At 38.5% G+C, this 18,076-nt stretch overlaps 1 protein-coding gene across 7 annotated transcripts in view; it reads right to left on the minus strand.

The window, feature by feature from the left end:
* The window catches only part of LOC136871804 (serine/threonine-protein phosphatase 1 regulatory subunit 10), a 258,835-nt gene that overhangs the window by 188,735 nt on the left and 52,024 nt on the right, over nucleotides 1-18,076 (minus strand). For all 7 annotated transcript variants that reach the window (XM_068227211.1, XM_067145407.2, XM_068227213.1 and 4 more), the window contains one exon: nucleotides 7,770-7,867. In XM_068227211.1, coding sequence (XP_068083312.1) covers nucleotides 7,770-7,867 — 98 coding nt within the window. The remainder of the gene's footprint in view (nucleotides 1-7,769; nucleotides 7,868-18,076) is intronic.

Raw genomic sequence — 18,076 nt, forward strand, 5'->3', positions numbered from 1 at the left:
ACGGCCAACTCGCCCGGTCAGAAAGAGTTTTTACTGTGGAGATTTTTGTAAACTTATTTCATATACCCGAGGGCAAAACTAATATTACGCATGGACTTATAACGGACTCATAACCAGGGCTGCAAAAACATGAAGACTACACAAATTTACATACAATTATTCAAAATGTGGATGGTACGGTAGTATTCAAACGAAAGGATATTTAACTGTTAATCTCCAAGGTACCGAATTTGAAACATAAACCATGACATTCAGTATCTCAGGCCTCCTAATCATTTTTTGCCTCGAAAGTAACATAACTAAAAACTGATTATCATCTTCGATGATGTCTTTTTTTGGGGTCGCACCGACACAGATAGGTCTTATGGCGATATGTCCTTTAAACCAAAGGAATTTTAGTTTTGTGGTTCTTAAGAGTATTTTAACCTGAAGAGTTTTTATAACTGAAATTTTGGAAGACATCAGGATTTAGAAACGGGGGATTTGCAATTACTTCACTTTTATGCTACTTCACATTTACTGTATTGCTACAATCATTTTCGAGGTTTTCACTTCTACAACATTAACCCTTCATAAATATCATTAGACACGTAAAAATACAATTCATGAAATTATAGGCTAAATGTTCTAAAATTCAGATGAAGGCATGTTTTTTACTCTGTTGTTAACCTTTAAGGAGCAAAAACGAAGTAATGTGTTGCAAACATTTCAAGCTTTCAGTTTCATTAGAGCATCAGCTCCCTCTGTGGATCAGTGGTAGAACATTGCCCTCAGCATTTCAAGACCCAACAGATTTAGTTGGATTGTTGAAGGGCAAAAAACATTTGGTACTCCATGATGTACGATTTAGGCACGTAAAATATCTCTGGAGACACATTTGGTATTTACCAACAAAATTAATTAAAACTTAAAACCATACATCGTACAACAGAGATACCCTTCTCTGCTATCTGGTCTAGTAAAACAAAACATTGCAAGCGCCCTGAATGGCATCAAATGTCTGCACACACTGTAGTTGAGGCTATATTTTTACTACTACTACTACTACTACCACCACCACCAGTGCGCACAACTCCACAAGCAAGAAATTCAATTTTACAAATTACTTTTACATTAGCAGATTACAATCTTGAAATGCTCTGTGAGACCTTTCTAGAAAGTCTAGCACAACTGTATATACAGCACCATATTCCTTTCAGCCTTTTGATACCCACTGCAGAGCGTACACTTTCAAAATCCATCTTCCATCCTCCTTGCCTTCATTGGTATGTACAGCTGTGTTTGGCTGCAACTTACTGAAGTCATCGTTCCACGTGATCACGGCGTCCCTCAGGATCCCTATTTTTGCCGTATGGCTTCTTCAAACACCACATTGTAAGTCATGTTCCTTTAAACGCAAACATACAGCTTGCGGCTGTTGCTCACCCTGCAGCAAGCCACATAAAGCTGTATATGGGAAAAGCAGCTCATTGATAGATCAACGATGCATCCTGTAAGGACGTTTAACCTTGAGAATTGTTTACAGTCGTAGCAAAACAGATACTGGCAGCTGCAGACACTGGCACGGATAGTTGTTGGGGATGAGAGGGATATGCAGAATGAACATGCTCTCTCCTCAGTCGCTGCCTGTCAGTATGGTCACCTCTATCACATTTCCTTGTATCAACTTCACCTGCAGATGTATTCCATTTCAGTTTGGGAATGCTCAGGTTGCAGAACATTATAGGAGTGCTGAATTTGGAAGTGTAGAATGTCCCAGAACTCCTGGAGCGATCAGAGTTTAAAAATCTGATAGGGTAAGTCGTCGTATCGTCCTAACTGATCCATATTAACACATGTACATAATCACAGGGCCCTAAAATGCTACCTGGTCATACTTAAGCCCTAGGATAGCTTGTTCGCAGAGTCAACAATTTCCTTTGCTCATAGATCTCTATGTCGTGAATATATTCAGGCGATTAACTCATTGACAAGAAGAATGCTGAAGGTGAGATGGATAGATCGAATCACGAATGAAGAGATACTGAATCGAATTGGTGAGAGGAGAGCGATTTGGCTAAATTTGTCGAGAAGAAGAGATAGAATGATAGGACACATCTTAAGACACCCAGGACTTGTTCGGTTGGTTTTTGAAGGAAGTGTAGGTGGCAAGAACGGTAGGGGTAGACCAAGGTATGAATATGACAAACAGATTAGAGCAGATGTAGGATGCAATAGTTATGTAGAAATGAAAAGGTTAGCACAGGATAGGGTGGCATGGAGGGCTGCATCAAACCAGTCTATGGACTGATGACTCAAACAACAACAACGAGTGTCATGCCCAAGAGGGCAGCTTGATTTCACCCCCACCCCCACTTTTTAATTCTCTTTTTTTTTTTTTTTTTTTTTTTTTTTTTTTTTTTTTTTTTTTTTTTTTTTTACAACCTTGCTTTACATTGCACAGACACAGGTCTTATGGAGACGATGGGATAGTTAAGGGTAAGGAGTAGGAAGGAAGCAACCGTGGCCTTAAGGTACAGCCCTAGCATTTGCCTGGTGTGAAAATGGAAAACCACTGAAAACCATCTCCAGGGCTGCTAGCAGTGGGCTTCAAACCCACTATCTCCCAACTGCAAGCTGACAGCTATGTTACCCAAACAGCACACCCACTTGTGCGGTACTTCACTGTTTACCTCTGTCGGTGCACCCTCTTAAATCTCCAATAGTAGGTTGGAGAACTCTTATGCAAGTAAATCACACCCCTGCTTAGCTCTCATGTTTGTGGTAAGTGAGAGGGTTTTTTTGCTTTTTGTCTTTAGCCTAAGAGCAGAGGATACAACGCTTCACGCTGGTGTTAATCTTACCAGCACGTGCATCTCTGATGATAATGTAAACCATATTGAATAGGCGGAAACCTTTACATTTTGTTTTACATTATATTGCTCTTCAATACAGAATACAAAATTTATTACCTATGACATCTCTGATGATCACAAAGAGTATGGTGGAAGCCCCAAGAAAACAGGAACTCAATTCCACCCATTAATATGGTATTGCATCCCATGTTTTGTAGTATGTGGTTAACTGCTTCTACTGCTTTTCTGTTTGCCGCAGCACACTCAACCCACATAACTGAATCTCACAGCGCTTTTGGAATAGCGCAAAGACATTACTCTCTTGAGCTAACTGCAAGGTCAACTATAAAGTATTTCCGACCCTTCGCTGCAAAGGAATTGTCATTTGAATTGGAATAGCTAGGATGCGACCCTCAAATTCTTAGAAAGGCCACAGCTAAATGGCAGAGTTATAACCATCTACTGCACCTGATGTTTAGTGAAAGTAACAGTTTTGTAGACAGGAATATTTTTGTGATGGATCGTCATATTATAGACACACGTGTAACAAGTATTACCATACCAGCAAATTTTAAGTAAATGGTTAATAAACAAGCGGAAATGAAGAATAATTGTGCCGCTGCAAGAAAATACGGCATTCCTAATGCTAATGTTCAGCGTAACCATGAAGACAAAGACAACTTTTAAAATATGTACCGTATAAAAAATGCATTCAGTGGCCCGCAATAAGGATGCTTTAAATTAGTCAAAGACAAAATTGTGAGGTATGTGCATGAAAAACGCGAGGACGGAATGGCCATACAACGGAGCACAAAACTCTTTAACCTTCAACGTCTACGTCTTTATGGTACATCGCTAGCCTCTAAAGCCCTCCGAAGCCGCCAAGCAAGAAGTGCGTCCACGTCTTTATGGTGCATCGCTAGCTTCTGCAGCCGTCCAAAGCCGGCAAGTAAGAAGTGCATCTAGCAGTAGCCGATTGTACCCAACGTTTAGTTAAAGTTTTACAGACAACAGGAATATTTTCGTGATTGATAATCGTATTATAGACACGTGGGACAGGTATTGCCAGCTAGTTTCCAATGGGTTCTGTTCGATATGATAATTTTAAGTTAATGGCTATTAAACACGCAGAAATAAATAATTGTACAGCCCCGCAATAAAGTACGGTATACTAAAGCCAACGTTCGGTGTTGATGTGAAGACAGATATTCTAAAAATGCCAAAGGCATTGAGTGGCCCACAACAAGGATGCTTAAAGCAGTCTAACATGAAATTGTGAGGCATGTGTGAAAAAACCATAAGGTTGGAATTGCCATAACATGAAATTCAATACAAATGTGAGCTCGCAAAGAATAATTCCCGGAGTACCATATCTAACAAAAGTGATTAGCGAAGTAGGATTTACACAATACTTGTGCGTGTATAACTTTTTCTCAAATTAAATTTGTAATTTATTATACATAAAATTATTATTTCACAAAGCACTTCATAAGCCTGATTTCTTTTTGAAGGAAAAAAGTGGGGGCTGTCTTGCATTTAGGGCAGCCTAGGATTCGGAGAAATACAGTGCGTAGGTTTTAACATCATTATATCCATTCTCCTTCCTTCCTTTAGTGACAAGATGCCCAACATTTGTAACAAAATTGATATAATGAATGAATGTTTTGATTTCATGAAATTATAAAAAATAACTATAAGAAAATGGGAATAATCTCCCTTACCCGTACTTCATCTGTGCACCTCCACATGTTCTAGCAAGTTTCAGAGGAAAGAAAGACTTAACAGTAGTCAAATATTAACGGTGTGAGGTAGAGGAATGCACTGAAGCCTTTACTGACCAATTGCAACAAACATCTAATATTTGCCTTATCAATGATGCATCCTACCATATTTAACCATCCTGAAGGCAAAAATCCAAAGTTCAACATGATTGAGACAATTCATGTGGATGAAAAATGGTCTACACGATGAAGGACATACAGAAATTGTACCTATTGCCCAACGAACCAGACCCACGGTGAACATGTAAACGGAAAGAGTTTACTGTGGCTGCTGTAGCAAGGTCTCATTGGGATACTGGTTGCAATCAGTGGTTTGATGGTAAATTAGACAATTGGCCATTTGTCAGCAAGGAGACTGCTAAGAGGAACAGCAGGCACTGTTCTGCTGGTACGATGGTAACCAAACCATTAACTGTCACCATAAATGTCGACTGGAATATGCCCATCAGCAAATTCATCCTGTGGACCCCACCCACCCACACACACACACACACACACACACACACAAGAGAGAGAATTCACATGTCCATTCAGCAGGACAACCCATGTCTGCATGTCATTCCCCAAAGAGTGCACCTGGATGGATGCTGTAGCAGCCAGTGGAATTGCTTAAGATATTGTATGTCAGACATCATACAGTCCGGATTTTCGAATATTTAACATGGGGTACTTCTGAGTAATTCAGTCTCTCCAGCATCAGGCATCTATCTGAACATTTACGACGAGGCTACAGAAGCACTGCAGCAGTAGATCCATTAGGTCAAGGCAAGTTGTTTGAACTCAGCCCTCTTTTTCTTTGCCTACTTGTAACTTCTTTGTCAATTTGTACCGCTCCTGGAGTAATAAAGTTGTATTTATGTTTGATTGGTAAACTGATTGGCCAATTTGTGCTGATCCTGGAGTAATGAAGTTGTACGACTCATTCCTTGTTTCATTTTCCTCCTATGTAGACATCAATGCCACCAGGACAATGAAGAAAAGCATACCGGACTATTATAGGACAGAGGAAGTAATAATAACATATTTAAAACAGGGAGTCAAATAAAGTTCATTAGAAATCTGACAGAAAAATAATCATCGCCTATGCTACAGCACCTAATCCAGCCACAAATATAGTTATTAATGTTTGGCCTGGAATGTAGGGTATAACTAATTGTTGAAGTAACAAAACATTTTATTGAAACTCACCCCACTTGTGTATAGCATGAAAGAGAAAGGATTTTCTTGTTGGAAAATATAGAGTGGAAAGAATATGAAAACAGGGTAACTTAGGTAAAGTTGGAAAGATAGTTATTGAAACTTTCCAAATTCTAAAAACTCTGAAGATCTTTAAAAAGTTTGTGCATCAGGGAATCTAAAGCTGTGCAGACAGTGGTGGCCATTAAACAACAATAGCTCTTATCCACTGATATGAGATGGAAGCAGTCAAGGCAAATGAGCTTAACATTTCACCACAATCAATTTCATGGCACTGCTATCAAAGAGAGAAAGAGAGAGTCTAAGCTTAATTTCTGCAACAAAGGCATAAATACCAATACCAAAGTATTTAACTGTTCTGAGCCCTATATTGTTATAGAAAAGAAACTATGTTAAAAAAAATTAACTTTACAGCTTCCAGCAGGATTCCAATCCAATTCACAAGACGAGGATGATGTAAAGATGGCTGGAATTAAATTAACCCAATTTCATCTCCACCTTAGATTGGCCATCTGCTAGCCCAGGTCTCAACCCCCTGAACTTCAAAATGTGGTCAGTGCTAGAAGGGAACATTAACAAAATGAGGTACCCAAAACTGAAAGTTTACAGTGTTCCCCTGGTTGCAGTAGTCAAGAAATTTTCCTTCAAGATCAATCATGTTGCAACTGATGACTGGCAAGGCTGTGAAAGATCCAATTGGAGGGGGGAGACGACATTCTGAAAAGTGATTGGCAACATTTTTTAGAGAAGTATGTAAGTGACAGTGATTATTGTTTTACAAGGAAATATCACTGGGCAATCAAACCATACTCTCAATACTAATCAAGAGGGAAAAATGGGTAAGGTCAGACACTTCGAAGATTAGCAACGTCAAGAAAAGAAGAAGGGTCGCCAAGGGTCTGAAAATGAAAGACCCTATGCCTCACATACAAAATACAGTCAGTGCCGGAAGTAAATGGAAAGTCTGATAGAAAAGACGAAAGTGAAAAGCTTTGAAAGTTTAAACAATGCCAGACTCAGCAAGGAGCCTTATTAGACATCAACCCCTTCTCTCAAGTTGAGAGACCCCTGTGGTCCCATTTTAGTTGCCTTGTTCACCAAGCAGGGGATACCATATGCAAGTGTAACATACAGTACTAAAAGGAAACTGAAAATCACATTTTATTCCACTTGTTAAAATAGTTTGTGACTGTATTGATAGACCTGATATATGTCAGCACAGAACCAAGGATTTAATACCGTAATAGCATATATAAACTATCAGGAACAAAAAGCAACTACTATAAGACATATTTCTAACTCATTTCAATGAGCTATTTTTTGCTAGTAGCTTAATGTCACACTAAGGTTCTCAGCAACACAAGGATGGGAAAGATATAGCAATTGAGAGAGTAGAGGGACCTAACTGTAATTAAGGTACAGCCCCAGCATTTGCCAGGAGTTAAAATGGGAAATCATAGAAAACCTGCCAACGGAAAGATCGAACCCACCATCACCTGAATGCAGGCTGAATGTGACGCTAACAGCATGGCCAACTCAATCGGTCACTGAAGATTTTTGTTTATATTTTGCTAGGAGTTTAAGGTTGCACTAACACAAAGGTTTTTGTTGATGGATGACAAAGGGCTAGGATTGGAAAGGTAGCAACCATGGCCTTAAATAAGGTACAGTACAGCCCCAGCATTTGCATGGAGTGAAAACCAGAAACCACACATCTTCAGGGCTGCCGACATTGAAGAATTAAATACCTTAACAAGTAAAATGAGGATTTAATGATGACATTCACTATCTCAAGCTAGATCCTTTCATAGCTAGTTTGCTTGTGTAGATTTCACAGCCCACATGTAGATCAGTAATTACAAAAGAGCAGCCAATCAGTGAAGAATGTTACTGCAACATAAACTACAATGCAAGAAGAAATATGTGTAATATTATGTAAATAAATGTTACTGCTTACCTTGCTAGTCTCTGAACTTCATCTTTGCTTTTTATTCCACCAGATGGTGACAAGAGTACACTCAAACATTTGAGTAACTGTAATGGATCAATACGAGGCTGGAAATATAAAATATTACGCCATTAGCAAGTATATAGTTGAGAACATATTCAAAGATATCAAAACCAAACTATATACTCAAACAACCATTTGGTGGTGGTGGTGGTGGCGGCAGTGTTGGTGGTGGTTATTTTAATGGGTCTACAACACACTTATTGACTCCTGCTTGAAGGCGAGTCCAAATCGCTTAACTTCTAAGCCAACAAACGGTAAATGCCAACCTTCTAAGCTAAGAAAAGGTAAATACCAACAAGTTCTACTCTTCACATTAACTATGTACAGAACTATGATCATTTGTTACTTAAAGAGTATCTGATAAGACAGCCTGTCACATTTTTCATTAACAGACTCTCGGGACAGAAATAATGTCGTGTGTTAACACAGTAGGTTCTGAAAAGCAGATTTTAAAAATTTGGCCATGTACTGTGTGTTATCTAAATTGTGTGTATTCCTTGAGAATGTAAGACACACTTTTGAGATATTGGGTATATTTCAGGTCTACAGTGTTAAGGTTAAGTCTATATTTTGAGACTTTCCGTGCTTGTGTTGATGTCTAGTTATGTGTGTCTTGCTCCTGCACCTGGCAAATGTATGAAGTTTTAATACTCTGACTGCATTCCATTTAGCTTATTTTTCAACAAGGACACACATACACAGATATTAACACAAGCAAGAAAATTTTCAAAATTTGAGTTAATGAGCACAAGTTGCAATATTCTGCAACAATACGAAAAACTCACTCAATGTATGTCTACCCTTTAGCCCAGTTTCCTGATGTGGGGGTCAGGGATGAGAAATTATACGGCATGCTTTTATGGCCAGATGCCCTTCCTGATGCCAACCCCAGTTTAGGAGCTAATGAAGACAAAATAAATGATGGTGAATGAAATTTGATAAGGAGGTGGAAGAAATCTGCTATGGCCTATGAATAGGAACTACCCTGTCATTTGCCACGAAGTAAAACTGGGAAACAACAGAAGACCATCTTAAGGACAACTGATGGTGGGGTTCGAACCCACTTGCCTCCCTAAGGAAGAATTTGGCTCCACAGTCATGACGTGTTAACATGAGTGGCCATTCCACTTGGTCATCAACATTCTCAAAAGATATTTCAAATCACATGCATTATATGACATACAAAATTGCCATTCCTACAGTTATGACAGTGACAAGACACAGGACATCAAGGGCCGATTGTTGAAACTGTATTTAAACGATGACTACGGTTAAAAAATGCCTAAGTATGGCTGCCGCATTGCAGAGACCTTATTTATAATTTAGACACTGTCTAAAACCGATGTTCAACCGGTCATGTTTAAACACTGCTGAGAGCACTCTAACTGCAAACGAGAGGAGTGAATCACAATCAGAGGTTATGCACCATGAAACATGTAATTTGTATTATCATGTTGAGATGATTCCGGGATGAAAAGTTAGTCCGACGGTCTCTCTGTGGGTTGCCCGCAGCTAAATCGCAGCAATTTGTTTAAAATATATAGGGAGATAGAATTTAAAATAAGGTTTCGCTTTTCGAGAGACTTGTTCCTCGAGACTGACAAAGGGACAGTCCGGTAATTGCCAACTTTAATACAATTCTTGGCAACCGATATATATTATACATATTGGGTAATTTCCATGGAATTATAGGTCAATTTGACTACATACATATCAGAATTTCATGTCCCGATCGTTAAAGGGCTGTCACATACATCAATCGGAAGGGATTCACTTATATTTACTGCCAAGTAAACACACATAATAGTGAAAACTAAAAAGTAGATTGTATGGGGTTTTTATATATATATATATATATATATATATATATATATATATATATATATATATATATATATATATATATAATATAAATAATCGTATAAGTTTTCGGTAACTATCAGATAGGAAAAGGCAAGTAGTGGTGATTATTGTTTAGAGGACTGGGGAAGAATAGCTGTGTCCATAATAACAGCCCTAGTATTTGCCTGGTGTAAAAATAGGGAAACTATGGAAAACAATCTTCACGGCTGCCGATGATGCGTTTCGAACCTATGATCTCCAGAATGCAAGCTACATCTATATGGGCCGTACAACACACTCAGTTACACATTACTATTGCTTCATCTTCCGTTCGTCGAAGCTACCGTATTTATGAGTAGATTACACTCACTGTAACAACAATATAATCAAAGTTACACTTCCCCGTACGGTGGCGTGTCGCTTAGTGTCGATAATATTAAGAGATTTAGCAAAAGCGATACTCTTATCTGCGGGCAAGTCATGCTCATGCTTAGCCATAATTGAGTAATGAGTAGGAAGGCAAACAGCTGACTGGCATTTGGCACGGGCACCGATTAATTTCATTGGTTGCGACAAGCAAAGAGTTGCATGAAAGAAACTTCTATCTTCATTTTGGAACCAATATTATTGAAACTTTAAGCGATGTCTAGTTAAACATCAACTGAACATTGTTTATACATTGGAAGATCGCGCTCATTTTAAACGTCGTTTAGGTAGACGCTGTCTAAGGCTTAAAACTAGTCATCGTTTCTGCAATCGGCCCCAAGTATTCCCATCCTAGGTGTCAGCTGCTGAAGACATCCCAATAACATCAGGATTGATGAATTATATTCATAATATTGCCATTTTCAACTAAACAAAGGAATCGCTTATCTTGTGTGATTAAAAATTAGGAGACAGACTCTGCCAACATATTTTTGAACTTTTGCCATCTTCTAGCAGTGTGTTTAGATTGAAGTTTTTTGTGGTAGCTGTATTGTCAGTGACATTAGTTTCTACGACTTATAACGATAAACACATTTTGACTTTTGTGAAATTACAATATAATTTGTAAGATTTACTTCAGAACAACATATTGTATGATTATATGGAACATTATAGCTGAGTATCTATATGAAGAAAATTAATTTTCAGGCGTTCCAGTTTTACACAGCAATAAATTTCATAATTTGGTAAAGAAAACCGCAGTGCTTCTCAACACAAAGAAAATAAAAACAGCAATAAGAACATTCACATTGAAAATCTATCCAGTGTATGGTTCAGCAGAGAGGAGTAAGTTCACTGTCTGGTCCAACTGCCACAAAATTATTAAAGCTGAAACTATGAAATGAACACATCCTGCTTGAACTGAGACCACATGATCGAGTAGCTAGGGTAAATTTCTCCTCCTGTAAGTTCTGGTTCAATCTAAGTTCTCAAGCCACAAATTAACTAAATAAAAACCCCTAGTTCACACATGAAATTACTCTTCACGAATATAAAAATTTGTAGATAGTGTGCTATCATGCAAAACAGATCCAATATTCTTCTCTTCAGTTCAGCCATAGGTAAATTACCAATATGCAATTAATCAATTCCCTTTTAATGATTTATGCAATTTCAGAATGATCTTTTTGTATCACCTCATTTCCTTTACGTGCCATTCCATCAGTACGTATTTTTCTTGTCATTACTACTGCCATGTCATCACTGTATACAGAGTAACAATTCACCACACGTAGGAGAAACTATCTTATATGAATATGGGTACGGAAACACTATTTCCATGTTAGAACTCATTTTCTACAACTCATACACAATACATTAATCATAGGGAACAAAGAATGTATCACCAAACCACATGAAAACGTTCTTACATGAAATGATATTCAACAATCTACCTCTTCTTAACTAACTCAGTAATTACTCATTCCTTACAGAAATGACCCCTTTATGCTTCCTTCTGCAAACCCCACTGATATCTAGCATATATAGTAGAGTCTTGCAAATCTGAGGCTTCGATAAATCAGAGTATTATTTGAATGTAAAATGGGTTTTCTACAGCATTTCATTACCTGCTTATTGCCCCATGTCATCGTACAGAAAATTCTAAGTTCATATGGAGGGAATTAGATATTTTTCACCAATACAGCTTGTATGATGACTCTGATGAGTCTAGTGTCAGACCTAAGACAAAATGCTGGTAATAGAGCAAACGCTGAAAAGCTTTACGTCATCGTACTGCGAGCACCCTCTAATGAGATCATGTGCATGTTTGTTGTCGTGCCTGAAATTAATATTTCTGTGTAAAAAAAGGTCTGCCTATCAAAGCATTTACATTGCTGGATAACGCAAAGTCACATACAGATGAACATAAACTAGTATGTGATGGAAAACGTGCTTTATTTTTGCCCCATAACGTAACAAGTTTTATACAACCTAATGGATTAGGAAGTTTTGGAATGTCATAAAAAAAGTATTGGCCTGCTATATTCACTCCTGGAAGCAACAGATTACCATGAAGGACGTAAACTTATGCACTGAACTGTCCTTGTAGCAGGAGCTCTGTTAGAAGGGGATACGCTACGAGAGATAGTCCAAAGTGCGCATGCGCTCCCAGATGTCTTCCTAGCTGGCCCGATCTCTAGCGTCATCTTGAAGTTACAAGATGGGCAGAATTATAATATACATGCAATGCAAAGTACAAATGGTTACAATTTTACATTTAAGACAAAATAAACAATGGATAAAATGTGATGGAGTGATGCAACGCATTACAGGCGTAAATGTCTAGTATGGCACATTGATGCTGTACAGGGTCTTTTCAGCTGGCTCCGCAGCACCACTCAGGGCAATATATCTCTTGGCAAATGAGTCACCCGGCTATCGCCTTCCGTGCGTGTTCCCGTAACACATGGAGCAAGCCATAAAAAAGACCCTGTATAATAAAAGTGAGTGAAGGTAAAAATCTTAATGTATATAATAATGAAGTAAAAATTAATGTCCACACTTCTGTTAATATCAATGGAGATATAAGTCAAGGTCCAGTATAATGCATGGTTGGCAAGGCCATCTGATATTTCTTTTTAGCCAGTACACCTTAAGTTGGGTCGTTGAATGAGGATGAATTTAGATTAAAGTTGTCTCAGCCCAATATAGATAGTGAAGCCTAAAAACAAAGAAAAACTATGTTAGTAAAGCGGATTGTTTGAAACAGGGGTAAAGCAAATTCGAGGCCGTATGACTGAACATGGGACACCTTGTTCAGAACAACAAAAAACACGATTACTTAATATGAATCCCGGTCTACAAAGGGCACTAGGAAAGTTTTGCAATGTGAGTGAACGCTTTACTTTTACAAAATAATTTCCACCACACTCAATACACTTCTCCATACGTCGAAACAAGTCACTGAACCAACTCTGCCACTTTTCTTCGGTTACATTTTCACACTCTTGATCCCATGTTGCCAGAAGCCCCTCGTCGGATGCAAAACGCCGCCCTTTCAGCTTCATCTTCACTTCTGGGAAGAGTGCGAAGTCACATGGGGCAAGATCAGGACTGTTATGGAGGGTGATCAAGCACAGTCAACCCTGATCTGGCAAGAAAATCCATTGATACATTAGCACGATGTGCTAGAGAATTGTCGTGATTCAAGAGCCAACTGTTAAGCCGTGACCTTGGACGGAACTGCTTGAGAGCCTGGATGACCTGAGGCAGACAAGTCTCACTGTACCACTTTGCAGTAATTATCCTTTGTGTTTCTAGCACAACCCGAGTCAGGATGCCCCGTTTAGTGAAGAATACTGCAATCATCCTTTTCTTCACTGACCTTGACTTTCGCAGTCACAGGAGTACCCTGATCTTCAAACAGCCACACCTTGTTCTGGAATTTTGTTGGGACATTGTAATAATACAGCCAAGTTTAGTCACCTGTAAAGATGCTATTGACGTCACACGAAGTACCATTTTCAAACTGTTTTAGCATCTCTCGGCATTATTTCACTCGATGTGCCCTTTGTTCAAGTGAATGGGGCACCCAAATGGAAGAAATCTTTCTTACATGGAGATGGTCGTGTAGAATTGCCTGAATAGCTGGTGCAGGGATGTGGAGGGTCTCTTCTACCTGCCGATATGTCAACCGCCTCTCTTGCTGCAATATTTTCCTCACAGCTTCAATGTTTTCCTCAGTCACTGATTCAGGCGGCAGCCCGGAACAAGGATCGTCTTCAACCCCAAAATTTCCCCTCTGGAACTCTTTGTACCAGCGGAAAATTGTTGTCCAATGTGGATAGTCCTTCCCCACCACAGGAGTCATTTCCTCCAGGCACTGGTCAACAGTTAATCCACAAACAAAATTGTAGCGGATAATTGCACGATATTCACCCTTAGACCACACTGACATCTTAACTTGTTTTTAATCCCACTGCTTGGTAACAACTGATGTGAAGGTCGCGCCTTGGTGTCTTCTAGACAAATTTTCACCCCTCACCATAACAGGAGTGTCCGTTTTTGCGTACTGCAAAACTTACCTAGTGCTCTTTGTACCTACCGCCAAAGCTTTCCCCAAAATCCGTAAGACCGACGTCCCCATATGCCCCATCATTAATTACAGACCTAGCCCATTATACAAAACGGCTCAATTCATTCAGAAATTCCTTAGAAAAAATTATGAATTCCAGTCGAATAAATCCGTAAAAAACACGTACTGAATTAATCGAAAAATTACACAAATTCAAAATACAACCTTTTCACACCCTTCATTCATTTGATATCAACAATATGTATTCCAGCATTAACACTAAAAAACTCTTTCCCATTATCCATAAGAACCTAAATGCAAATAGTGGGCTAAGTAAACTTGAGATCCAAGATTTCATGCCTGCCTAAAATTAGTGGTTAACAACAACTATTTCACATTTGACAAATGCATATATTAACAAGATGGACTGACTATGGGGTCACCGGCCTCCGGGATTATGAGATACAAATTATTATAATTTTGTTAATAACCGCCTATTCAATACAATTGTATCCCAAGTAGATCTTCAATACGGACAAAAAATGAAATTTATAACCTGCTCTGGGATTCTGGCGGAGATATATATATATATAGATTCCGTAGAATACACGGCAACCAACAATAATAAAATCTTCTCAAACATATTATTTTGGTCCAGATATGCCGACGACACCCTGGTTATTCTAGATGATAGAACAGTAAATGCAGCTACCACCCTTTTCACATAAAATTCACATTGGAGTCTGAATCCAATAATTCAATAAATATTTTAGACATCACAATGAAGAGACTACCTTCCTCACTAGAATATAGTATATATAGAAAACCAACACAAACAGCGACAACCTTCGGAAGAGACTCTTACACACCCAAACACACAAGTGCGCCACTAGCTACAGTATGGCAGACCGAGCACTGAAAATATCGTTATCTAAAGAAAATCTAAAGAAAGAATTGAACACCATACGCTCCATTGCTAAATACAACGGATATAATTCCTCGCTCATAGAACATATCATCAACGAATGCAAACATAGACCAAAGTCAACATCATCTAAAGAAAGACCGAACCCCGCCCTATATGCCACCTTTGCCTTCAACGAAAACATACACAGTGTAACCAACATTTTTAAGAAACATAATATCAAAATTTCATATACAGTAGAAGTCCGATAGTCCGGCAAGTTCGAGATCGGCCCGGTGCCGGATTACCGAAAATGCTGGACTATCGGGCTGTACCTCTTAGTACGATATAGGTTAAGGCGTACAGCGAAAACAGCTGTAACACGGCGTTTTGCAGTCAAATTTTGATCAGCAGAGTCGTTAGTTTAATAACACACACCTCTTTTCAGAAGTGTTGTTTCTTATTGCCATTCCTTAACAATGCCGGAGTTCATCGATGTTTTTGTCTGTAAGTCTTCCATTACCATTTAGAGACTTTCCATCTACAACTTCTCTTTCCCTTCTGTCCGCTTCAATTTTTAAAGGCATGTTCCCATCCGTTTTTGAGCGTGGCCCATATATTTCATTTTTGAAATCTGTTTTTTTAAATCATACGGTTAGCTTTCCAGTACTCAGTATAGCACACAGCCTTCTAGTAAATCAATGCATAACAAATAGATTGTATCGGATACATATGCACTATTAACTTTGAAACAATAAAAATACACTTAGACTGGTTTTGACAAATTATGCATCAAATTGTTCACGAGAGATTATTAAGAGGAGATAACATTTTAAAAATCCTGGAATGGTGTCGGACCACCGGGCGTTCTGGACTGTTAGATGCCAGACTATGGGAATTCTACTGAAGAACCAACAATAGAAATATGGAAATAGTACACAATTCCATGTCAATAAACAAATCCGACATTTTTACAAGGTCAAGCGTCTATCATTTCAAATGCAATAATTGTTTTTCCTCATACATCAGACACACCGGGAGAAATCTTTAAGTTAGATACCTTGAACACGTCAATGCCATCAAGTATAATAGGTTTTCAGCAATAGGCCAACATATCCATGACTCAAAACACAATTCTAGTACCAAAGAACAAGATCTAGAAATTCGTAAGAACATAAACAAAGGTCCTTTGCTCGACGTTCCAGAAAACTGTTTTATTCATTTAGACCAATTCTTCAATCCCAATCTAAACCTCAACGAAATATCAAAAAAACCTAACATTCTTTTAGACTTCTTAATCGAAGTCTTTAGAGGCATTAAATCCACAAATAAGAAATCGATCCTTGACGCTCTGCACAACACTCTCCTACCACCGCTCCATTCCCCTGACCCGCCTTAAACCCCACCTTCCCTCCTCCCCTCTACCACACAAACAACTCACTCACGTCCATCCACGCTCAGACCACACTTCTCACAACAAGTACACTGAACAAGGTGAGTCCCATATTCCGTCATATGCGGCCTCGAATTTGCTTTACCCCTATTTCAAGCAATCCGCTTTACTAACTTAGTTTTTCTTTCTTTTTAGGCTTCACTATCTATATTGGGCTGAGACAACTTTAATCTAAATTCAACCTCATTCAACCACCCAACTTAAGGCGTACCGGCTAAAAACAAATATCAGATGGCCTTGCCAACCATACATTATACTGGACCTTGACATATCTCCACTGATATTAACAGAAGTGTGGACATTAATTTTACTTCATCATATACATCAAGATTTTTACCTTCACTCACTTTTATTATACAACAGTAACGTACCAAACTAGACTATAACGCCTGTAATGCGTTACATCACTCCATCATATTTTATCTATTGTTTATTCAGTCTTAAATGTAAAATTGTAACTCATATGTACTTTGCACTGCATGTATATTGTGCATAGCAATATGTTATGTATTCTGGCCATCTTGTAACTTCAAGCTGAAAATGACACTACCATGCGTAACCGGTATTTTAAAGTAATAAATAACATCATGTTAACATCTTACACGGCATACTTAGTATTGAATAGGTTGAACTTTTCCTCAATTCCAATTGTGAATACCAAAATTGTCAGATCTAATCTCACAGATACCCAGATGTAAAGATGCTAGGAAAATCAAAGTTACAGAATAGGTGAAGAGTGATGAACAGTATGAACTTACAGATAAATCAATCACTGATATGTTGAATGAACCAACAGAAGATAGCAAGAAGGAAGTTTAAATAGAGACTGCTCATAGCAAGGGGCTCACTGCGTTGGAAGTGGCACTACGCAACTTAGAACAACCAGAGGCAACTCCCACAGACACCTACGATGGCATGAGACTGCTTGCACAGAAATGATGGAACATTCAGAAACAGAAGTCAATTAAGGAGTTCTTAATAACCTTAATCGATGCCACAACAGTGTAAGAAATGACAATACACGACCTTAGCATCAAACAATGCAGATCTGTTCATGTTTCACAATATTCCCTACGTTGCTCAATGTAGTCCAACTTGTTCCAAATCTGAGGTACCTTCCCACCCAATTACGTTGGATTATCTAGATTCTACTGCATTAATGAATATCAGAATGTAATTTTCAAGGAGTCCCTAGTCTGTTAAAAGACTGGGTCCACATCACTCCCATACCTCATAGGCAATAAGGTTGTCTATTCCAGATTAAAAAATGAAGAGCACTTAGCATTACTCTTTCCAAAACAATCAAAATGAAGAAATTCTATCCACTGTGGATATGTGGATAAGCTTGTTTCTCAGAGAGCATTATTAGTTCTTGGTGTTTATGGTGTTGCTGACAACCTTTACAATGAAGTATACCTCAGAAAACACAGGCATCGGAGTTAATAAGGAGTAGATATTTTACAAGGAGAGTGATGGGATGTCAAGATTTCTAAATACTACGACCTATCGCTCGTGCAAGGTGTCACGAAATCTCAAGAGTGTTGATGCCACAT

Source organism: Anabrus simplex, chromosome 4 (assembly GCF_040414725.1).
Source record: "Anabrus simplex isolate iqAnaSimp1 chromosome 4, ASM4041472v1, whole genome shotgun sequence".
In the NCBI taxonomy this organism is placed as follows: domain Eukaryota; kingdom Metazoa; phylum Arthropoda; class Insecta; order Orthoptera; family Tettigoniidae; genus Anabrus; species Anabrus simplex.